Consider the following 25,517-nt stretch of genomic DNA (forward strand, 5'->3'; position numbering starts at 1 on the left):
GTCTTTTTGAAAGACTCGCAGACGAGCATTTCTTTTTACTGTGTTCATTTTGGTAACTTGCTCCAAATCACAGCACATGTACAATCTCTGAAATTAAAAAGTGAAATTTGCATTTAGAAGAAGTAACATTTCTGATGTTAAATATCCCCGGTCTGTTAAATTTCTTTGCAATCAGTGCGACATTGTCTCAGCAGGGTTTCTTATAGGAGGGTTTCATAATTGTGCACTTCTGTAAAAAGATGTTGAGACTTGCTCCAGTTGCCAGACATGTATCGATTGAACATCAAGATCAAAGTCAACCAATTTGAGTTCAACAGGGTGAAATTTTTATGTTTCTTAAATTTTCTGCTGGAGTTGACTAAGCAGGTAAGGAAGTTGAGATATATTATCTCTGGGGTTGGTTGAAAGGTACGACGGGGTGTGGTCAAACACAGTAGGTGTAAATCACTTAATTGCTTCCTACCACTCTGTAGCTTGTCACGCTGTAATTTAACATCTCCCAGTACTAGCCAGGAGCAGTTCTGGAGCACTTAAAAACAATTTAAGCTCTGTTTGTTTTTCATCCTCCAGAATGAAGATGAAGCCTGCCGTGCCGCTTCTCCTCCTGGCCCTGCTCGCTGTCACAGGGCTGAGCCGAGCCCAACTCGGGAACTCTTTCCTGGATTTCTCCTGGATCCTTCCCAGTCTCAGTCGGCCGGCGAACCACAGCCGCATCTTCTACGCGGTGATGTTTGATGCAGGGAGCACGGGGACACGCATTCATGTCTACACCTTCATCCAGAGCGACTCAGGTAATACAGGCCAGAGGTGTCTCTTTTAGCCTGTTCTCTTCCCTATATTTATTTATTTCCTTAGGTTAGCGGCGTTATGTGCTTAATACAGGAAGAGCGACATGTGATGACTGCAGGCTGCCTGCAGAAAGCCTAGCATAAATATTCTAAGGGTTTTTCTCACAATGTAAAGAGTAGCGGGGAGACCTCTGGTGCTGTATTAAAAAAACTGAAGTGCTGTGCAGCTTAAGTAGCACGCTTCAGGTGAACTGAAGTGAATATCTATACTTGCAGTTCTCTTAAATCCATAAATGCTCACTTCAAGGTGCGTAGGTAATTTCAGTAATAATCCTATTTGGTCAGATTTAAGTCAGTGTCTCGTCTTAAACATAACTATATGTACACTAAGCAGATTTATACCTCCCTAAATTCCTTTAAGAGGTTCTATATGTGACGTGGGTGGCTCTTGTGTCTTTCAGAGCAGCTCCCCATGTTGGACAATGAGATGTTTCATTCCATAAAGCCCGGCTTGTCGGCATATGTCGACGTCCCTGAAACGGTGAGTTCAGCGTTTCCTCTGATCAGTTGCATTGAGTTGGAGGGTGCACTCATTCAGACAGTCCCGAAAGTAAGTGAGAAATGCGAAATGACAACCAAGTCAGGCCCAGCTGACATAACACTAAGTGTCATCTCAGCTCTCAGCAGTCACTCTGTGGTCAGTAGACTTTTCGGCTGCTCTGCGGTGATTGTTGCTTCTGTTTAAAAGGCTGGAGAAACAGTGAGGATGCTGTTAAAGGTAGCCAAGAGGACGGTGCCTCGTGTGGAGTGGAAAAGAACTCCTTTGGTCCTCAGAGCCACGGCTGGACTTCGGCTGCTGCCCGCACAGAAAGCTCAGGCTCTTCTGGACCAGGTAAGAGTGCACTGTCTCGTACTGAGACCTTATTGAGAGGCCTGAGACGGCAATTACACAATACAAGCATTGTGTAGAGTGCAGTTCTTTATCATATGGGAGTTGTTTGGCGCTACAATGTCTGACACCATCGTGAAAAAAAACCCCCCAACAACCTATTATCCAACAAAGCAGCAGGGAGAAAAGGAAAGTGCTGTGGCAGGTATTACAGAGACAGGAGGGGAAGTATTGTTATCAGAGAGCAGGAGATTAGTGTGGAAGGCTCTTGTGGAGGGGATAAGATAGTAACGGATAGCCCTGGGGCACCTTGAATGATAAATGATACTTTATTAATCCCCCCCAAGGGAAATAATTAATCCCTTCAAGCGGAGGGCACCTCTGGATGAGCTACCATTACAGTAGATAACATTAAGGCCATCTCATTGTTTTCTTTTGCTCCTAGTTGCACTTAAATCTCCCTTTCTCTCGCCCGTCTCGCCCTCTTTTCCTCAGGTTCAACACGTGTTTGACGAGTCTCCCTTTTTGGTGTCAGACGACGGCGTCAGCATAATGAACGGCAAAAAGGAAGGTAACGTCTGCCCGCCCTCTGCCCCGACAAGCAACACATCCGTGAGATATCACGGCAGCTGTTGTCCTCTCTGAGGTGTTTTGCAGGTGGCATCGGTGATCTGTCTGCCCGCTTTTAGCGTGCTGTGCAGTTTCTGTAAAGAATCGTTGTTTACTGCAGGCATGAACCGAAATTGCTGAAGATTACAGCAGTGTTTTGTGATGACACTTAAGAAAACGAAATGGCATATTACCACAAAGATGAGAGTCAGTAATTATGCGGTGCAAAAATACTATTGTCCGTTGTGCCGTTGTGTAATTGATTAGTCAGCGTTTCAGCCTCGTTTATGCAAAATTAGTTTCTTAAATGGTCTTTGTTTTCACCTGAAATTACAGGTTTCTGTTATCTTGCTTTTCTTTTGTGCTAATTTTGTAAATGTAGGACTCCTGGCTTGGATATCGCTGAACTTTCTAACAGGCAAGTACACTGCATTAAACAGTAAAACATTTGTACCTCTTTTTCATACTTCATATCCAGGTTTAACTTTGTATCTAAAGGTGTCGTCGCGTTATCACACCTCATGTTCACAAATGGAGGCTAAATGTGTCCGACTATGAATTTCCTGCCTACAGGAGTGCTCTGATCTTTATCAGATAGGATCCAGCGATTTTATACTTTGGCTTGTACATGTTTGCCAAATAGGCCTTTTGAAGATAACATCGCAGGTGTAACTGATTCGGTCCCTTGTGTTGTGGTTTCTGGATTAAAGTGTGACTTTTTTTTTAGGTCACCTGAAAGCGCGAAGCAAGAAGACAGTGGGAATATTGGATCTGGGAGGAGGATCGACGCAAATCACTTTCCTGCCCAAATTGAAGGTCAGTTGTTTGAACACTTGAGAGAAATCTGTCTGATCTGTAACTTTTAGTGATAGTAACCCTCTGTGCTCTCTGTATTCCACTGTAGAAAACCACTGAAAGTGCTCCTGCTGCTGACTACACTGTTAAGTTTGATGTCTTAAACTCAACATTTGAATTGTACACTCATAGGTAACTGTTTCAGAAACGACTGTATGCTTCATGAGACATAATACAGTGTGAATGAATAAGAAATTGCTTCTTGATTTCACATTCAAGATCATTTCCATATTTTCCTTTTTCACATTTAAAATTAGCCTCAAGTTCTGACACTGACTCTGTGACTTCACTCGGATCTGTGTTTAATTAGGTAAACGTCTTGTATCTGTTTAGTAGAGGTGGGAATCACCATACATCCCACAATACGATATTATCACGATACTTAACGCACAATACGATATTATTGCAATTTCAAATATTTTGCGATATTCAGTTTCTGTACATAAACTTTATCAATATTCATATCTAATATCAAAGTCTCACACTCAGTCTTTCTCTCATTTCAGTTTTATTGTTGACAAACTGAACGGTTTGTATTACAGTCTAGTCCAACTTAACTGAATCAACCATCTGGTACAATTATAGCTATTCTGAACTATGCAGTTTATGAAAACTATGCAGCCCCTTCAGCAACTGAAGAATTTGAAAGTAAATTAAAATAAAATATAATTTTACATTAAATAAAAAAGTTTTAAACTTAATTAAAATAAAACATGTCTTAAATTAAAATAAGTAAACTGTCATGTTTATTGCTGCCATAAAAAAAGTTAAACACATTTGGACAGTGAAGGAATGTCAGGATTCTTGCTCAGAAAAAGGATCAACATGCTCTGAAATCAGAGCACAAAAACCTTTTTGTAACAAAATATCAATTTCTGCTGTCCCTGTATCGATACATTATTAGCAAACAAAATATCACGATGCTACACAGTATCCATTTTTTCCCCCCACCCCTACTGTTTAGTCATTAGGATGTGTATTATAGGCAAACTCCACTTGTTTGCCTTCTTTTGAGGATGACTTCTTTGTTACATGCACAGTCTGTTTCTGCTTGGTTTTCCAAGTGTGTAACAATTCTTTAACTTCCTGCAGCTATCTTGGAAATGGACTGATGGCGGCACGATTGGCCACACTGGGAGCTCTGGGTGCAGAAGGTACTGTGCTGTACATGAACTAAAAGTGTTTCTTTGCCATTATTCATGTCAGTGTCATCATTGCACGTCACTGATGGATACTGAGAAGAAGGTGGGTCAGTTCAAATGGTTTCTTTTTTAGATTTTCCAAATCTCGAGAAGGAAAAGTAAAGAAAGATATTTTTGTGAGATGTAGTTTTCTGTTATAAATGATTCCGGCCCTGAGATACACTGAGATGAATCACTGAAGTGCTTCAGAGAAAATTGTGTTAGTGACTGCCTGAGTTTTTTTGAGTCATTCTATGACCACGGTAACCTTGTGTGAAGCTGTTGAACCAGTCACGAGTTTAAACAAGCGGTGTCTGCGCTGTCACAGGGTTGGAGTGGCAGGTTTTTAAAAGTTCCTGTCTGCCAAAGAAGTTCAGGGATGAATGGTGCTTTGGAGGTCTAACCTATCAAGTGAGCGGGGACCCAGATGGTATGATCCCATTTACTTATAACAAGCTGTGAGCAGATGAAACCCAAAGCTAATGTTTGCAAGGAAGAACTCAAAAAATGTCCATTGATTTTTTTTTCTTGCGTTTTACAAAACGCAAATCTGTTACCAGATGTTTACAGTCAGTTACGAGCAAAATGCATGATACGAAATTTAAATATAGCAGCAATATGAGCAAAAATATGAGGGCATACTTGAATGAACATAAGATGCTGACTTTATACTGCTGTCTCTGTTTTTCTTTCCCCTCCAGGTTACACAGGATACAAGCTTTGTTATCAGGAAGTACTTAAGGTGGTGAAGGGGATTATTCATCAGCCGTACGAGCTTGAAGACACCAATGTTTTTTATGCATTCTCCTATTACTTTGACAGAGCTGTGGATGCGGGCCTTATCGGTTAGTGAGCACACACACACACACACACCCTTGCACACACCTTATATAATTATACAGACCCAGTAGGGTGTCATTACCCATTCCAGCGCTAGACATAGGCAGGAAAATGTGAGTCACTTGCACCTGTCTCAGGGGATTTGATGAGCTATAGGTGTGTAGGTATTAAAGAAATTGCTATTCTCTGCCAGTCCAAGCTGAAAGGCCACAAGCTCTATTACTAGTATTATGGAAATGTACATGTAAACTTGCTCTTGTAATGAATGGTGTAGCATTTTTAAATGCGAGTAAGATGACCTCAGTCACCTCCGTTGCAGATGAGGTCCACGGAGGGATGCTGGAGGTCAGAGACTTCAAGAAGAGAGCCAAAGAGGGTGAGATGGGCGAAGGAATGCATCATTACTATGACAGATCTGCAGCTCCCTGTACTTGAGACGCAGTGTGCATCTCAATGGAGCTCATTTCTATCTGAAATCTTGCCCTCATCCACAGCAGAATACAGATGACTGATTATGCCTAACACCTAACAGCCCTTATTTATCCTTTTCTCTGCTTAGTGTGCAATAAGATGACCAAGTACCCTCCCATCCACCCTTTCCTGTGTATGGACATGACTTACATCACTTGTCTATTGAAGGATGGGTTTGGCTTTAAAGAGAACACAGTTTTGCAGGTGAGGCAGCATTGTGTAATAAAATTAACAGGGTTCTGGCCTTGGTTATAAGAATGCAAACGAAGCAGTACACCCAACGCACAAAGCTGCGCGGCTTTACGAATTCAGCTATTTATGTTTAGTTCAAACTTGCAGATGAATCATAAGATGGAAACCTATCAAAAGACACAAGCAGTGTTTCAAATAAAAAGGTTTAAAATAGCTCCTCACACTTCACAGCATTTTCACAGGCCTTCTTCAAAGAGGCCCTGACACATTAATCAAAGAAGAGATGGGAATATCTCATCCTACCTTTTTAGGTTTGAAAATTCACTATGTGCACTTAAAAAAACAGCAGATAACTGTGCTAACAGAAATTGCAGGGTGAGTTGCATTTCAGGAACCCTCCCCAGGGACTGGGAACCTTTGGATGGACTCTGTGCATTTCCACAGTAGAGAACTGGGCCAAAAATGTTATTTTCTGATAGTTTCATGGCACTTAAATTCTAAAGCATATATTAACACCCAACACCTCCACACAGCCATGCAGGAAGAATGAAGCACAGACAGATTTAGTGCGGATATAAGAAACACTGGTGGCAGCCAGTGGTAATATTCAATCTGCCTTTTTCGGCTGAGAGGTAAAAACTGCAGGCTTAATCTTGCTTGGGGCACCAGCTATAGGCCAGACCTTTTCAAGAAAACTACTGGGTGCAGAAATGGCATCAAAAATGATTTGGCTGCTGTAAGAAACTGACCAATGAGATTCTGTCTGCTTTGATCATTTTCTTATTTACCCAACTTTCGCTATATAATGCTATCAGATGTAACACCAAAAGAAAAGTGTCTCTGCACTAGTATTGCATCAGTGGAAATGAGATAAAAGACCTTCAGCTCTGACACACAGAGGAAGCCAGTGTGACCTGCAGGTTGTAAAAACAGTGGTTGCTTTTATATCTGTCAGCGGGATAACCTTCCCAGTCTCTGAGGGCCTTTAGACTGCAGAGGAAACACAAGCAACCGATGATTTGAAGGGATCTGTGGACTCCTTCGAAAAAAAAAAATTGTAAAAAGTTGGGAGTACTTTGAGTAGAAACTTGTCTGTGTCAATTTTCTTTTAATAAACCAAAGGAAAAGAGGCACTTTTACACAAAAAAATTCCATTACCTTTTTTTATTTCAGTAAATACAAAAATCCTTTGAGTGATTTGGTGTTTTGTTTTTTTTCCATCCTTAGCTAACCAAGAAAGTGAATAACGTGGAGGCTAGCTGGGCACTGGGTGCTACATTGGATCACTTCCACTACCTGAAGATTCACTGAGAAATGAGGAGCGTACACTGACAACGAGAAGCTGATTTTAGGTGGCGCTCACTAACCACACTACCTTATCTAAGAGCAGCAGACAGCTGGTGTTGGTTTTATAAGGGCAGAACTAACATCATGAGTAATTCTTAATTTCTTTTAAAAAGCAATTATTCTCAAGTGTTAATATATTGAGCTATATATGAGAAATGCATTGCCCTACTTGGAGAACAAGTGAAGCACGAGGTTGAATGAAACATTTTACCAATAACACACTCTGTTAATGCACCTCGGGGATTAGTGGATATAGAATTTATTCGAGATAGATGTTTTCTATTTTACTAAGGCTGATAAACAGAGAGGCCTGGCTTGTTAAGTCATGTAATACCAGCATTTACATGCAGCATTTGATTAACTGTGCTTGAGTGGTTTTTAATGTCAAGTGTTTCGTTGTTAGTAAAAGAATAATGGCTATAATGGGTGTCTGGTACATTTAAATTTAACTTATCAGCCGTTGAGGTTTTGGGGTACTTATTTTTCATTAACAACCATCACTGCATTTCAGTGTTTACAATGATGAAGCACATAAGCATTCCTGGTCATTATAGTTTCATAAACTAGCAAAACCCGTCTCAGTATTTCTTTGGGAGTCTTTGTTCTCAAAAACACGAGGAAAAAAAATGTTTGTACAAACTTTGCCATTTCACGCTTATTAAAATAAAACCATCACTGGTTGCTAATTACAAATATCTACAAGGGTCTACAGGTCTGAAAGTCATCTTTTTACAGATACATATCTATATGTAGTCCACTGTGGCAGTCAGCCCAGTGCTGCTGCAACGCGCAGTGTGTGATGTTTGTTGTGAAGGTGGACTACAGCAGAGCAACTACATCTTCTCCATATGCATGGCCCTCCGTTGTCATGGTCACCAGTTCATGCGGTTGAGAGAGAACTACCACAGAGTCTGCAGAGCCTACACAAACACAAAGGAAAGTTCAAAGAGGATGTTATTCACCCCGTATGTATTTAAAATAACATGAAGGTGCAGACATTGTAAAATCAAACCACGCGCTTTCAGCCTTTGTGCTGATGAAGCCGTTCTGGAATTTCTGCAATACATACAAGTAGGGATGGGTATCGTTTAGGTTTTATCTGATACCGGTGCCAAACCGGTACTTTTGAAACGGTGCCGGTGCTTAAACGGTGCTCGAACCGGTGCTCGAACCGGTGCTTAAAGAATGGAGAACACAAAATTGGTCCAAAAACCTCTCATGTTCAGCTGTTTTTTTTGTAAAAAGATAACAATGTTAGCCTTTTCTGCAGCTATAGGGCATATATGGTATCACTCTTGGCTGGAAGCAGTGCTTTAACAATGGAAAAAACAAAAACTTTATCCAAAAACCTCTCATGTTTAACTGTTTCCCACTTTTTATTTGGTCATTTTTGCCTTTTTGGCCAGGGTGAAGGGAGTATCTGCCATCAAACAAGAAGACAGCCGCATGTAGCTATGATGATGTTTGCTAGTTCACCTTACATACATTAATGTATTAACGTGGTTAGCCTACTCAACGTAAATTATACACGAACAACATTAAGCTACTCACGCAGAGAAGAACGGCTGCTGCTGCATCATCATCCGTCATCATTTCTGCTACACTGGCAGGGCTAGGGGCCAGGACTCTACTCTTCAGCTTTTTGGGGGATGTTGCTAACTCTTCGTCCGATAACAGGCACCACACCTGCAGTAGATGCGCTCGGTGTGAGGTCTCGCAGCAAGCTATCAAATACGGCGCATTTTTCGGCTTTTAAAAAAAACGCTATGCGTCGCCAGGTGTTTCATCGGATTTCAGGTGTTACCTCCTTTCCACAGTATCAGCTTAAAGCACTTGTTGCAGGCTGCTGAGTTTGCATCTTTTGCTGTGAAGTACAGCAAGACTTTTGACCGCTTCGCCTTGGGCATTTTTAATCTGTAGCTCTGCTCTAAAAGAACATACGTACCTGGACCCGCCTACTATCCTCGAAACGTGAAATGATTGGCTAGAATTCAAAGTATATCACATCTCAGGAAAAAAAAAGCACCGAAATAAAGCACCGAAATGTGCGCTGCTTTTCGGTCTGGTTACTACCGTTTATGTCAGAACCGGTGCCATCATGGCACCGGATACCGGTACCCATCCCTACATACAAGTTGTATGCAGCTCGGATGTTTCCAGGCTTCCCAGTCACACGTCTGAACTACATCACCTGGCTCTTCAGTGTTCAAATAATTTTAATTTTATTTATATCGCACCAAATCACAACAACAGTCACCTCACGGCACGTTATATAGTAAGATAAAGAGCCTTCAGTAATAGAAAAACCCAAAAATCAGACTGCGAGAATGAAAAACTCCCTTTTAGTAAAGGGAGTAAAAAAACAACAACCCACAAGTAGAACCAGACTCAGGGAGGGGGGTCATCTGTTGTGACTGGCTGGGGATCAGGGGAGAGAGACCGGACAAATAAAGAGATCCAAGAATGAATAAGAACTAATGATTAAATGTAGGATGTGTATAAACATAGAATGAAAAAGAAACACTCAGTGCATTATGTGAAGCCCCCAGGAGCCTCGACCTATTGCAAAGGTCACCTGATCCAGACATAACTATAAGGTTTATCAAAAATAGTGTTAAGTTTGATCTTTAAAGCAGAGAGTCTGTCTGTCTCATAAATTCAAGCTCCTATTTTTTGAAAGCTGTGGTTGGCACTGACACTTTGGTCATTGCTTATGTGAACTATGTCATCAACACAGTCCCATAACCATTTACACAGGCGCTTGAATCGCAGTCTTGTTTACCAAGTAAAAAAAAATACTGGCAGCCACCAGTGCAATAACTGCTTGAGTTATCTCGTTCAGATGATTTTCTGAAAGCTTAACCTCTGACCTTGATCTTGAGGTCAAGGTCATTAAGCTTCATACTCGTCCAAGAGTTGTGGTAGATGCACCTATGGTATGAATTTTAGAATCCCATGTTGCCTTGATCTTGAGTAATCGTGTCCACATCACCCACCGGTGATGACAATACCGCATCAGCATTTTATGGCTGATTGGTTAAAAAAACAAAAAACAAAACCTGAGAGGTGGGCGAACACTCAAAACAAAACTAATATGCAAGCAGCGGTGCTACACTAGTGAATTTATTATTACCAGCACGAGGTTATCGATGTTATTTACAAATTCGTTTTTAATCTTATTTATTTAACAGGTACAATGCAAAGAGTGCCAGCTGAACTGCTGGAAACAGCCTAAATGTGAAATTTCTCGAGCAAACACAAGTCTACACAGCCTGAGTGTAGCCGCCGTTATCAAAAGACTCATTCCCTGAAAAACACTTAATGGGACATTAGTGACACCACAAGTTGACTCAGCATCCCTGACATTAACAGAACATTATGAGCTTCACCAAATGAGAGTTTACTGCAGGGCTACAGCATTGTCAGATGTGTTAGGTGTTTTTTAAATCCACTCTTTATGAACTGCCTTTTTTTTCCTGTCATACTTGTTCAAACGCCTACCTGGTGATCTCAGCATGGCATGGTGAAGATTCATGGGTTCCACGGTTGTTGTCATGGTGACCATATTGTCTCCATTCTCACCGTCTGCCTCCAGCAGGCTGCTCTGTGTCAGAGCCTCTCCTGTCAGTTGCACACAGACATCAAACTTTTTGTTTTTCCCCAAACCTCAACACAAGAGAGCACATTTAGAGTGATCCGTCATCTTTATAGAAACCAGGACTAAACCTGCAGCCTCGGTGTGATCACCACAGGCCAGTGCTGGTTAGAAAATGATGTTAAAAAAATAACTGATAAAAACTTGAAATCTAGATTTCTAGAATGCGTTCTGTATAAATGTTGATTTTTGTTTGCTTATTCTAGTTATTCACACTCAATTTAATAATTAATCCAGTACCTCTTGTCATGTATAAATAACAGAAACTACCAGGCTGTTGTGCAACCGCATCTTCCTTTGCACCGCTTTTACAAAAGACTGGCCTCTTTGGGGAGGCTGACCCGAATAAATCTGCTGTTTATAATTAGAGCTTTGGCAGCGTTTCCTCGGCGGTGATTCAGCTGCTGTGCTTCCCTGCTGCTACAGAGATGTGACAAGGAGGCAAATGTGCTGTCTGCTGTCATTGTTTCATGCTAAAAATGAATTTAAGCTTATTTTGTTCAATTGTTCCAGATGCTGGAATGTGAAAAGCTCAATGAACGATCCTTTTAATCTGAAAGGTACTGAAAATGATACCGAGAATGGAGACAGGAGTGACTGTTGGAAGATTGGAAGATTAACCGTATATATTCACTCAATTATCTCAGCAATTTCTAAGGTGAATGCATTTTAATAAAGCAAGATGATGTTATTTTAACTTGGCGATTAAAGACTTCTTAGAGGATTTGACCCCATCACAAAAAGCCCAACAGACTTCGTTTTTTTCCCCCTGCAGCAGCGTTTTGCTGTCTCTGCTTTTTCTTTTTTGAAGCTATGTTCATTCTAAAACAATTCAGCTACCGGGCCTGAAGAATAAAAATGTGAATGATACATTTTTAAGTGCTAAAAGTCATTAACAATTCAGGAAATGTTCCTAAATGTAAATTAAAGCAACACCATCTCTATGCAGACTTTAAAATGTATGGGCAGCTTGAAGCTACATAATCCAAGGATTAGCATATCCACCCACCACACTGGGTGGGTGTTTGTGTGCGCGTGTGTGTGTGAGTGAGTAAGACAGACAAGGGGAGAAAGACCTGTTTCTCTGCTTTCACTACTGAGTCCCTCCTCTCCGTGTCTCTTCCTCATGTGGACGTTTCTGCTGCCCGACTGAGAAAAAGTCTTCCCACAGATCCCACACACATGAGGCTTCTCACCTGGGAAGAACGCACACAGACACCAAGCAAAACTTTATTCTTCTTCTGAACTGCTGCAGGACGCCGTCTACAAGGCGCGCTGCTTTACACTTTATCTGTAGCGCGCTAATTACAAAGGAGCGCACTGCTGCGCAGCTGTGAACTTGTCCCACTCACCAGAATGCACGAGCATGTGTTTTCGTAGACTGGAATACTCTGCAAAGGATCGCCCACAGCCATCTGCTTCACACAGAAAAGGCTTCTCTCCTGAAAGCAGCCACCCACCACAAATATACATATTGTTTACCTCCGCATTACAAAGCCCCAATTAAACTCTTATTTTTGCAGAAAGTATCAGATGCGGATGCGTTCAAAGGGATGCGTTGAATGGCCCCGACGCTTCTGGAAATTACAATAAACTGCAGCTTTGTTGTTGTCGTTTCTGAAAGCTGCAATGACCAAAATAACCCAGATAAGTCAGCTACGGCTCATTCTTCCAGATATACAGGCGGAAACTAAGCACAGGTCACCTAACTGACTGTGGAGCACGCCATCAGAAACCTTAATGCCACCTTAAATAAAATATGACAGAGTAGTGTTACTGATTGCAGCAGTAAAATGGAGGAGCCAGTGCTGCTGACTCTTCAAATCTCCAGCATTGACTCTGCCAAGGAAGCATTAAATGAGCAGAGTCAAATGGCCTTAGTTAGTTATTGCTTCCAGGACATTTGGGCTTTTAAACGCAGGGGTCCGTCCTGCTTTCCCCACCTGTGTGTGTGCGTCTGTGGTTCTTCAAGTTTCCAGCAGTGGTGAACCTCTTGCCACAGTTCGTCTCCTTGCAAATGAAGGGCTTCTCCCCATTGTGAGTCCTCATGTGAACCTGCAGCCTCTGCAGCACGTAGAAACTCTTCCCGCAGCCTTCTGCGCCGCACCTGAACATCCGGTCATTCCTGCGAGCCGAGATAAGATGACAAACAAACCTCGACGTCTCTCGTTTTCGTTTCGTTGGTTAAAGCTCGCCACAAGGTCAGACGGGGTAGCCTCAAACAGATCTGCTACGCTAGTATCAACAGAGCTCCTGCCATACAGCTGGAGAAACTCCTGTTGCACAGCAGAGCTTTCTAAATAAAGCAGGAACCTTTTCCTGAGCTGCCATTACTCCTTTCATTGTGGCTGTAAAACACCTGTGCAGTTTAAAGCCAACACCTCCAGCTTACATTTTACAACTGCTGAACAAACCTAGTGCCTTTTGTACTTGAAAAAAATCACACAGAATAGCTTGAAGACCGAGCTCACCCTGCCCTTGAGGGTACTTCAGGAGGGCAGAACGTGTCTGGACAGCAGCCGGTTACACATCTTACACCAAATCTTATACTAGAACATGAAGATTAAAGTTGCAGGAACCAAAGACGCTCAGGAGGACTTGATTGCTCACCATTACAACTTAAAAATGACACTAATTTCTGGCATTACATAGCTCAACAAATAACCAAGATACCATGATACACACAAATTTGTTCTTTTCTGCACTTTTGTTGGGCTCTAGCTTACTTTGTGGTGTCTACATTAGCTGCTTGAATCTTTTTGTCTGACTTGTATCTATACTTTACAGATATTACAGGCATGTAATTGTCTAATATCACATTTCACAGTTAGTGCACGCGTTCCTGTGTAATGAAATGTGTACACCAACAACCCTGTAGTATTTTCTAATTTGAAAAATGCATCCACATTATCAGAATTTGCACACTTGAGCAACATCCCTATGCTTGAACCACTGCTGGATAAGGCACAACCCCCCCTGTGCTGTCTGTGCGATGCGTTACCTGTGTGTTTTGAGGTGATATTTGAAATGAGCGGGCCAGGTGAACGTCTTGCAGCAGCCCTCAAACGAGCAGCGCATCTGCTTGGAGAGGGGGCGGCTCGTTCTGGCAGAGAGGTCTCGTTTGTCCCCGTCTGCTATCAGACTGTGTGTGTGGTCACCTAGGCAACCGGGAGAGGAAAGTGAGCGAGGTGATGCGGTAAACAATCCAGCAGCGAGAGTGTCCCCGGCCTCTGGAGCATACCTCTATAAAAGCTAATCACTGGTTACTGACTGAGACTTGCAACCAAAACAAAACTCAGAGATGAATGAAATCAGTCCCATTTAACCCGACCACGCTCCACGCTTATCTGCTGCAGTTTAGTTTGTGCTGGTGTCTGCTGTAAAGCACCTGTAACTGATATCCTGCTGCTGAAAGAAACTAATCTAATCTGATGGAAGTTAGATTTAGATGCAGTAGGTTCAGAGCCCCTGTGCTGCCTTCCTGCATCACAAACCTCCACTACACTCAGTGATTTTGCACTTCTCCCCTCCCAAGTGAGTACTGTGGATCAAACTACCCCCATATGTCTGATAAACCCCCCGCTTGACTTTGACTTCTGCCCAGCAGACAGCTGGAGAAACTCTGTTGCTATCAGCCTCAAAGATCCGAGGACATGCGCTAGCCAGCTGTCCCTGATCCTGAGTCACATTTCCAGCCAGAATCTGAAGCAGAAGAAGAAACCAGTGTTGTGCAACACGCTGCCTGCTTCCTGTACTGATCAATTAGCAGCTTAAAGACCCCGGCATTAGGTGATGAAGGTGCCAAAGCAATTAATCTTGCTGAGGATCTGTCAATCCAAAGAAGGGGAGGGTGGCCTTGAAGGGCTTGTTTCACACGGCTGAATTACTAGCTGCTCTCGCTTGATCTTGATACAGATACAACAAAGTCAAAGATAACTGTGCTGAGAAATGTCAGCTGTATTAAAAGAGTGTATCTGACTATGTGGAAACCTGTAAGTAAAGAAGAATGCACAGAGTAACATAACCACTTTTAAGAGACAAAGTGCAGATTTTAAGACACCTGACAGCTTTTCCATTTTACCTGAAAATCTATTTTCAACACACACAAAAACAACACAGCACAAACAATAATGCCTTCTCGTTACCGCTTGATTTGTTTGTGCACATCATCACAAACATGTAAAATAATCCCGGTCAGGTCAAGATGGGAGGAAACAAACCCGGGGCTGGGCAGAGATACGAAGTAAACTTCTTACACTCCCATATCACTTTTCAACACGGACCTCCAGCTGCAATTCGACTCAGAAGTGGGGGGTTCAAAGATCAGAGATGTAGCTAGGAGTCATGGAGCCTTAAATGTCATGGGTAAACGCTTTATCTAACAGGCGGCCTGTGGAGGCGACTTAAAATGGTTTGCGATGTAGTCCTGACTCCTGGTGCGGGTCAGCAGCGCCGTGGAGCGTCTGTTTCAGATCAGAGCAGAGGCTTTACCGTAAGATAAGATAAACGTGTGGACGGACGCCGATAAATAAGCAACAGGTCGAGACGTCATGCGGGAGAGGACGGTAAACAAGTCGACGATCAAAGCGGTTTGAGCTTGCGAGACCTGGACGAGCGTTTAATAGCTATTTAGAGATTTTTCTAAGTGTAGCGTCGCATTACTTTCAAACAGATGGTAGAAAGTTGAAAAGAAGAGGGGAAACATGAGGCTACAGCCAGCAGCTGTTGTCACACTGGATTCTGTGACCACTGAGACTCAAAGGCCACCGCAGCCTTATTTTATGACAGCTTAACGAATGCTGTATTGAAAAGGAGTTGATGAATATACAGTAACAGGTTTTGGTTAACAGCTATTAAACTATTTCCTGGCTATAACCGCACTTGCTGGCAGATTTACACTTTTCTGAACCAGGTTCAACAAATAAGATCTAATCTGTGAAGCATCGAGCCTCCATCCCTCCCACTTCTTCTCTTTGTGCACATCTAAGTGGCTCCTGTTCTTCGCTTATATTTGTGCAGACATGAGTGATATCGATTTACTTATATAACTCTCGGCAATAAAGCAAACACGATATTTCAGAACCATCAGCTATTTTTATTTTCTGCAATATAACATCTTCCTAATGGCTTGATCGCATGTGTGTCCCCAGGCCCGACCTCCTGCCACCCCGCATTTTTACTAAATCATCAGCGACGTAACATAACCACAGGCGCTGGATTCTGATCACCGCTTCGTTATATTGTGACATTTACAGCTCTACTAAATATCTGCCGTCGCACTCGTACATCAGTCAAAGACAAAGCTACAAATTCCTTTTGATCGGGAGACTCGAGAGGAGGATTTTGGGACCCAGTTTTAGTCAGAGTTGATTACACCACGTTTTCATCTCTTCGCTGACCTCCTTTCTCTTCTGTCTTTGATCCCTGCTACCAAAATATACGCCGCTTCCTCTACACAGCCGTTACGTCTTGGTTTTTTCCCCCCAGTTTTATTCTCAAACTTGATATTAAATCCCAAATAGCTGCCTACAGAGCACACGCCAGTAGCAGCGCTCACATCCAATGAGTGTTGTTTTAATAAGGTTTCAAAAAGAGTATATTTGACATAACTTTAAGGTGTAAAAGATCCCTGGAAGAATTCTTTACCGTTCGTGACACTTGCAGCTCTGGCGTCCTGGCTGGCCTTGGCATCCTTCGCTAGCTGAGCCCGTGTGGCGGCGATCAAGCTGTCATGTGCCAGCTCTTGTACCCGCAGATACCAGGGAGCGCTGCCATCTATTCCGTAGTCCCCCGATGGGACCCCCTCATCTTCATCATCCCCGGCGCCATCTGCGGCGAAGATCAGGGACTCTGAGGAGGCTGTAATGCCTGACAGGGGGGGAAAAAAGAAAAGGGTCGGGATGAGAGTAACTGAAATAGAAGACAGCTGCAGTATATCTCTGAGGCGCTCTAGGTCACTTCTATTTATTTATTATCGTTCTTTCAATGCTGCTCGGCAAGCGGGAGGAAGTTTTCAACAGACCCCCAAATAGAAATATAAGAAAACATGACAATCCTTTCTTCAGGAACTGATTACATTTAATAAACAAGTAATTCTGTCCAGTGAAAAGTCTCTCCATCACGTCTCACTGAATCACAGAACACAGCGCGCTGCACAAAAGGTGTATGTGAGGAGACCAAAATTAATTTTTTGACTCTCCTGCCAAGGCCCGATGAACCAAGAGAATGTGCCTGCCAAGGCTCATTTCTTCAAGCCAAAATATTTTTTCTTTTTTGAATGAAAATGTGTCACCCCATTTCTTTTTGGCGCTGTGTGGGGAATTTGGAAGACAGAAAGTGCAGACACAAGACGGGATTTAGACTTTTTATATGAAACTTTGCTTGTCAATTAACAGTAATATTGCTTTTTTTTAATATAGAAAGCAAATGTTAGAAGATACACACTGATTGGACACTTTATTAGGTACACCTTGTTGGACCCACTTTTTGATTCAGATCTGTCTTAATTCTTCATGGCACAGATTCATTAAATCGTTGGAATCGTTGGAAACGATTTTGGTCCATATTGACATGACAGCATCGCACAGCTTCTGCAGATTACAATTCTCCTGTTCGACCACATCCCAGCGATGCTCTGCTGGTTTGAGAGATGGTGACTGTGGAGGTCATTCGACTACAGCGAACTCATCGTCAGGTTCAAGAAAGCTGTTTGAGATGATCTGAGCTTTGTGACACGGTGCGTTATCCTCCTGGAATCAGATGATGGCTACACTGTGGTCATAAAGGGATGGACATGATTAGCAACAATACTCAGGCGGGCTGTGGAGCTTAAATTAGGGATGCAACGATACCAATTTTTTCAAACCGATACGATACCGATACTTGGATCTGAGTACTTGCCGATACCGAGTACAAAAACCGATACTTCTACCACACACACACACACAAATGCAATGAATTGGAAGACAGGTTTTATTTTATTCTCTGCCGATAATAAATAATATCTTAATAAAAATGACCACAAAAAAATTTCAAGTGAAAAATAAGCTCTTCTGTTAAATTATTGCAGAGTCTCCACATTGTAATTTAACAAAATATCACTGAACTATTGGCTGTCTCGAGCTTTCAGAATAATAAATAAACACTTCTGTTTGGAATAAAATAAATACAAATTAGGTTTGAGAATAAAATAAACTTTTAAATTGTTGCAGAGTGTCCATATTATAAACAAACGAACAAAATAACGAAAGTATTTGGCATTGATGAACGAAATCCTCATCTACCCGTGGATCATCAGTCCACTGTGCCGTTAAACCAAGGACTGACATCGCACACACTGCTTGTCTTTACCTCTTTAGAAAGTTTTGGCACCATTATCTCCCTGATGTGTGGGCGGCTGGGAATTTCATATCGCGGCTCGAGTATGCTGAGAAGACGGTGCAATCCTATGTTTTCCACGACCGGCATTGGCTGGTCATCCAGAGCAATAAAATGAGTCAGAGCCTCTGTTATTTTAACTGCCCGTGAATTTTCTCTTGACATTTTTCATCGCTTTTCCAAAACCTGAGTTAAAGTTGGCTGTTCCGGTCCACACTGCTGACATTTTGTTTAGCCTAGCTACAGCAGCCGCCAGTTTCTCTTTTTTTACTCGTCTAACCCTGTGCCTGTCCCCTAGTGGCCAATCTAAAAAACTACAACAAAAATGACAATCCACCCTCTGATTAATGAAATAAGTTAGTATCGGTTCGTGGTATCGGTTAACTTTTACGAGTTAACCGATACCACATTTTTACAGTATCGGTCCCGATACCCGATACCAGTATCGGTATCAGTGCATCCCTAGCTTAAATGATGCTTAAATGGTACTAAGGGGCTAAAAGTGCGCCAAGAAAATATCCCCCACTCCATTACACCAGCACTACCAGCCTGAACCACTGTTACAAGGCAGGATGGACACATGCTTTCATGTTATTTTCTCCAAATTCTCACCCTACCATTTGAATGTCGCTGCAGAAATCAAGACTCATATGACCAAGCAACACTTTTCTAATCTTCTATTGTCCAATTTTGGTGAGGTTGTGTGAACTGCAAACTTGTTTTCCTGTTCTTAGCTGACAAGCGTGATACCTAGTGCGGTCTTCTGCTGCTGCAGCCCATCTGATTCAAGGTTCAACAGGTTTTGCTTTCAGAGATGCTCTTCTGCTCTTGGCTGCAGCGAGTGGTTATTTAAGCTATTGATACCTTCCTATCTGCTTGAAGCAGTCTGGACATTCTTCTCTAACCTTTGACACCGACAAGGCATTTTCACCCAGAGAATTTCTGCTTGCTGGATATTTTCAGACCATTCTCTATAGAGATCGAAAATGTTATGTCAAAACCGCAAAGGATTGTAGGTACGAGTGGCAAGCGGTACTAGCGCATGCAGGCTTTCACAAGAAAACAGTCACACAGCAATAAAAAGAAACACAAAAAATGTCAAGAAGCTGTTGTATTATTAACTGCAATAGCCGGTCACATGACAGCCACGGGAAGCCGACGGGTAAAGAGATCGTTTTTTATCGGATTCCGTCGTGGAAGAAAAATTCTTTAAGCCTTGTTTCCGAAGTAACAAAGAGCCGACGGATGGCCTGGATTGCAGCAATTCGAAGACCAAATATAACGTTTCAGAACACTCCAGCTCACATGTTAGTCTGCTCCAAGCATTTCCACAAAAGTCAGTCTTCTGTTGTAGTTATTACGTAATTTATCGTAACATAATTGTTGATGTAGGTTACAAATAAGTCTTATATTGATTTGAATTGAATTCGATGCTATGCTGCTTTGTTCACTGTGGCTTTGCAGGCTAATATTTGTTGTGCTTTGTAGGAAAACCAGCCTACAAAATGCTGGAATGCGATCCAGACTGGGCCCCTCTATCAACCTGGGTCATACCGAGTTTAAAGCTGCTACCACAGCGAGATTTGATCGGTTAAGAGAGAGAGCGAGATCAAAACAGCCACGAAAAGTCTGCATATATGTGCCCAAGTGTTGTATTGAAGGAATCAAGTGATGAATAACTGTTTTCCAGTATGTTGTTTTGATATGGTTATTTTTTCTTATTTTTTTGCATTGTTGATTTGTTTTTCATCAAAGCAGCTAATAAAGCACGATGGAATACAATTTTGCCTCCTTCTTGTAAGATTCTATAATAGAATGAAACAATAATGCCATTTATAAATAAAGACAATTAATTGAATGAATTAAGAAACACTTATTTTATATCTATTGGATCTGAAAATGTTGTAAAACGACAAATAGATTGCGTTGGCCTGTACAGGAGATAAAGAAAACAAAATTACAACAGTAATCACCAAAGTAAACTGTACCTGGGCTTGTTGCAGGAATCTGAAGTTACTAAACATTTTGTGAGTGTATGCACTCACACTTAGGACCATATAATTATAAATATGTGCGTGATGAAAGTTGGGCAGCACGCTAACATGCTTACTCCACTCTGTATGCTCGTATGGGTCTGACCCTTTCACTCCTTTGATTTTTTCCTTGTGCTTTTTTTTGCCTTTTCGTCACGTCTGTCTTTGTACAGACCTGCCGAGTTCTCGTTTTGTACATAACTGTTTTTGGGGCAAATAAAATGCAAGTATGGTTTAATGCAGAATTAAATGTTACCGGTGCTGGAAATGCTAGCGCTTGATGCAGTGTTTAGATTTTGCTGCCACTCGTACCTACAATGCAACGCGCGAAAGTCACATGGTCTGTTGATCTCAATAAACACTAGAGAAGGTTTTGTGGGGAAAATCCCAGAAAATCAGCAGGTTCTGAAATACTGAGATCAGCCTGGCTGGCACTAACAACCAGGCCACATTCAAAGTCGCTTATCCTTTCTTCTCCATTCTGTTGCTCTGAACACCAGCAGGTCGTCTTGATCATGTCCACATGCCCAAATGCACTGAGGTACTGCCATGTGATTGGATGATTAAATATTTGTGTTAACAAGCAGTAGAACAGGTGTTCCTAACAAAGTGGCCAGTGAGTGTCGAACCAAAGGATTAACGTTACTTTGCTGTCCTGCAAAGGAAGAAATCGTGAGTCACAAAAATAAATTCAAGCATTTGAACTAAAGAACATGGATGCCAAGTGTGGCAAAAACGTAATTCAGACTTTGGCAGAGACAAACGACGTCCCTTTAATGTTCGTTTACCTTTTGCAAGGTTCAGCAGGACATAGGAAGTGTTGTCTGACTGCTGTAAGTCATGGAGGATGGGCGGGGGGCTTGAGGCCCGTGGGTGAGAGTGCGTCTGGACTACTAATGAGCTTTGCTCCGACACGCCTCCAAACTCTGTCAGGGAGGGGGAACTCTCAGGCTCGTGGCTTAGGCCTCCATCTGGGGGAGGAAATCGGTTATTGTGTCAAATTGAAAACACATTTACTGTAAAGTAATATCAAACAGTAAATAATCAGTGAGCTGTTTACACAGATATGACAAGTGCACTGTACTGATTTAATAGCACAAATATAAACTAGCAGACATGAACATACTATAAACAAGGCAAATACTGATTTAAAATAACTAAATGTATTCAGTGTGTGTATGAGACTTCAAGAGGGCACAAAATAGAACTTGATAAGCAACACTGAATGCAAATATAGCCTTCATTTACAATCAGTGCTGTCTGCTCTTTTAGATCTGCCCCTCTTATTGAAAGTAGATTAATAAAAAATAGAAAAAAATCATAGACACATTGTGTCACAAAGAATATCTGTCCTTCCAAATTGAAGCATCTCTAGCAAGCGCTTTTCTTTCTTTTCTTAGAGATGATTTATCATCTTTTTCAACAGCCGTGGAAGGCTTTCCAGGTTTCAAAAATAGACGGTTAAATGCACCAGTGCAAATCTGTAGGGATAGAGATATTCTGAAAACAATCAGAATGCTGTGAAGAACTGTTCTTATTGCCAAGGGTCTTCTAAATGCTTATTTTCATGTGACAAAAAAATTTAATTAGCAACAAATTTCATGTTTTCTCACAAACTAGTGCATTTGAATTTAACAATGTGGCACACGTATTTATGTGACTATTCCACACACAAAGGCCGGCTGTAGCTAGTGCCACTCATATACACTCGTATATGATTCAGTAAGTGCTCAGCGCCGCAGCCATCACTCACTACAGACAATTACACCTACATTTTCTTTCTAAATGACACAGACGTTAAATGGCAGAGATTGTTGGTTAGGTATCTTTTATCTTCTATTCTTCTTCATCATTATCATCTTCTTCTATTAAAGAACAAGAATCTATGATTAAAGCTGTGACCGGTGTATCAGTTTAACAGAAATTGTGCAGGTACATGTATCAATGTTGGTGTGAATATACACTGCTAAAAAAATAAAATAAAAACAAAAGAACACTTGGAAAACACATCAGTGGAGGGAAAAAAAATGCTGGATATCTATACTGGTGTTGACTGGGTAATGTGTCAAGCGGTCAAGGCGACGGACTAAAAATCCACTGGGATCTCCCCGCACAGGTTCAAATCCTGTCGACAATGGTCAGCTATTTTTTTTTTAGTGCAGGGATAGCTCAGTAGGTAGCAGAGCCACCCCAAGATCGTAAGGTCGGGAATTCGAATCCATTGAACAGCTACCCTGAGGTACCGTCCCTACACACTGCTCCCCGGGCGCCTGATCAGTGGCTCACCACCGCTTCACTGAGTGAATCGTTAAATGCAGAGAGAGTAATTTCCCCACGGGGATCAATAAAGTATACATTATTATCATTATCATTATTATTATGTGCTTGTATGTATGCCTGACAACGTTGGGGTATGCTCCCAATGAGATGACAGGATGTGTCTTGGGGGAGATCTCCTCCCAGTTTAGGACCAGGGCATCACTGAGCTTTAGGACAGTCTGAGGTGAAACCAGAGGTATTCTATTGGGTTTTGGTCCAGTTAAAGGAATGAGACTGCCTGCATATCTTCACCACATAAAGCCAGGCATTGTTGTGCACCAGGGGGATCCCAGGACCCACTGCACCAGCATAGGGTCTGACAATCCAATGATTTCATCCCAATACCTAATGGCAGTCAGGGTGTCATTGGCTAGGCTCTAGAGGTCTGTGTGTCCTTCCAGAGACATGCTAATGATATATCAATGGTGCCAGGCAGTGAGCACAGGGCCTACTAGAGCACATCAGGCCCTCAGGCCACCCTCATGAAGTCTGTTTCTGATTGTCTGGTCAGAGACATTCACACCAGTGGCCTGCTGGAGGTCAATTTGTAGCTCTGGCAGTGCTCATCCTGTTCCTTCCACAAAGGAGCAGATACCAATCCTGCTGATGGATTAGGGACCTTCTACGCCTGTCCAGCTTTCCTAGAGTAAACGCCTGTCTCCATAACAAGGTAGGGCTCTGGTAGTAATATTACTAGACAATGAAAAAAAAAAACGAAAACGATTGGATGTAGTAATGAAAGATGTGGCACGAATATCACTACTCTGCCCAATAGTGGACAAGACAACAGAAGTGAGCATTTGCTCACCTGTGAGCTCCAGCGGGGTGCACAGGGAGCTCTCAGCAGGGGCCAGCAGAGGCAGGCAGCAGTGTTTGGACTCCGAGTCCTCCAGACCCTGCACCAATGGGATGGACGCGTTCTGCACAAACTGCACCAGCAGCTGAGTGATGGGGAAGGAGAAGAGGCACAGCATGAAAAAAAAGATTAACCTCGTGTGTTATTTAACAGATCCCTGCACCACAAAGTGGTCTCCCTTCGGAGGGCGAAAATGATGGAAAGCTTACCTCTGGTTTGGAGTCAAGCTCATCAGAAAGCATGGGTCACCCTGTGTGGAACCTGCAGGGCGAAATAACAACACTGAGCTATTAAACGAAAATACTCGTCAGTATAAGTGGCTCGAGCACAATGACAACAACACACACCTCAAATGTGACCTGGTGAACGGCAGAATCTGTCAGTCATAAGCTCGGGCTGCAGGTCATCTTCCAGTCAAATCCATGGTACGAGCTCTGCGGTCAACAACAAGACAAAGCTGTCAGGTAAACCTCCGGAGGTTTTTGGTAAACACAAAGAGCCACTGTATGCTCGGCAACTGCAGCTAAGTGTAGCCAAACCTCAATAAAATCCATCTAAACTGTTCTGGATAAAAACAGGCATTTGGCACACTGCCTGTTTACCTAGCTAGCAGAGCTAGCACCTAGCCACCGGAGCTATTTTCCAAAATGATGGATCCCCGCTGACGACACACTAGACAGCTATACAATTCCGTTAATTCTCCGGTGACATTAAACAGTTTACCTTGCAATAGATGTGTATGCAGGACACAGCGTAAGAGCAACTTAATGTATATTTATCTCCAAAGAGCAGGTTTGGGCTACGGAGGCTCAGATACATCAATTTTAAGACACTTCCGCGTTTTCAGTAAGAACGATTCTGTGTCATCGACGCCATCTAGCGGTAGAGATGTGTAATTTAATGTAAAAACTGACCTCTCAGTAAGTTCAATAGCTTATTGGCTTCATTGTTCCCTTTTAGAAATAAATATATCAGAGGTAAAAAGCTTAAGTTGAGTTTGGAGTAAAAGTTAGAGGGCCGTGGATATGTGCAGAGGAAGAATACTGGGTATGCTGGACAAAGGATGTTGAAGATAGAGCTGCCAGGCAAGAGGAAAAGAGGAAGATCAAGTAGTGAAGGAAGACATGGAGCGGTATAGTGTGATAGAGCAGGATGCTAGGGATAGGGTGAGATGGAGAATGTTGACCGGTGAAGATTGCAGCTGAATGACGAAGATTCCCTGGTGGTGACATGCAGTACATTTTACATAAAAATAAATAAGATATTAGCATACAGTTAGTTTTAGACTACCGTGGAGCAAGTATTAATGGCAACAGGGTCTACAGGATCTAAAGCTTGAAAAAAGTGACTGTTTTACTGGGATATACTGATCACATTTGTTTGGCACTGGATTATTAACATTTAAAAACAGTGTTCATGTTCATTACATATCAAGTAAAAAGGCCACCTTTAAAAGCAGTAGGTGTAAAGCCTGAGTTCCAACTAAAATGAAAGAAACTACAGCTACCCTCTGTTTGTGTCTTATTTTCATGTCATGAAAGCAATGATTTATTTTTAACCACTTCCTTTTTCCACGCTCAGCTCTTGTGATGAGAGAGGTGTGCTGAAAGAAATGCAACACGTTTCATTGTTTCTAATCTTGTTTCCAGCTGAGATTATACAATTCAATGTTTTCCTCACTATGTGACCTCTGAGTGCTGTTTTAAATGTCAACCAAGCAGCAGTACCATTCAAATGGACATGTTTAATTGTAGAAAGGAAAAAAAAGAAAGAAACCACAGCAGCTTCTTTGGAAAGACATTTAATACACAAACAATGAGTCTCTAACTTAAAATGTACAAAAAAAGAGCCCTAAAGCATGTAACATCAAACCTTTTCAGTCTTAGTTTATAAGATCTTTGAATGATATAGCTGAAGTGTTTTAAAACAAGTTACTTATAACAAGTCTCATGTCCTCAGAGGTTTTAAGACGTAAAACTTAAAAATTTCCCACTTTGGAAAGTCTCACGAGGACTTCAACAACTTCCTCTATTTACATTTTATAAAGGAAAAAAAAAGACAGCGAGCTAGGCACATCACATTCAGTCTGCATAATCCTAAAAATA

The 25,517-nt window shown here is 42.0% G+C and overlaps 2 protein-coding genes across 2 annotated transcripts; one reads left to right on the forward strand and one right to left on the reverse strand.

Annotated features, from left to right (window-relative positions):
• The first annotated feature begins 571 nt into the window (after positions 1-571).
• On the forward strand, positions 572-7,595 carry entpd5b (ectonucleoside triphosphate diphosphohydrolase 5b). Its single transcript, XM_085132681.1, has 13 exons — positions 572-791; positions 1,250-1,329; positions 1,537-1,680; positions 2,173-2,248; positions 2,669-2,704; positions 3,014-3,102; positions 3,191-3,273; positions 4,234-4,295; positions 4,651-4,752; positions 5,024-5,167; positions 5,482-5,538; positions 5,722-5,837; positions 7,053-7,595. The coding sequence occupies exons 1-13, from the start codon at positions 572-574 to the stop codon at positions 7,134-7,136; spliced, it is 1,293 nt and encodes a 430-aa protein (XP_084988807.1). The 3' UTR covers positions 7,137-7,595.
• znf410 (zinc finger protein 410) lies at positions 6,975-24,269 on the reverse strand. The gene is made up of 12 exons (XM_085132680.1): positions 24,136-24,269; positions 23,760-23,846; positions 23,622-23,673; positions 23,365-23,497; positions 21,026-21,208; positions 16,474-16,695; positions 13,829-13,985; positions 12,771-12,952; positions 12,180-12,269; positions 11,904-12,023; positions 10,674-10,793; positions 6,975-8,092 (listed from the first exon to the last, which is right to left on the reverse strand). The coding sequence occupies exons 3-12, from the start codon at positions 23,652-23,654 to the stop codon at positions 7,992-7,994; spliced, it is 1,341 nt and encodes a 446-aa protein (XP_084988806.1). The 5' UTR covers positions 23,655-23,673; positions 23,760-23,846; positions 24,136-24,269; the 3' UTR covers positions 6,975-7,991.
• Positions 24,270-25,517: the final 1,248 nt, after the last annotated feature.

This window comes from Neolamprologus multifasciatus, chromosome 15, assembly GCF_963576455.1.
Source record: "Neolamprologus multifasciatus chromosome 15, fNeoMul1.2, whole genome shotgun sequence".
Lineage (NCBI taxonomy): Eukaryota > Metazoa > Chordata > Actinopteri > Cichliformes > Cichlidae > Neolamprologus > Neolamprologus multifasciatus.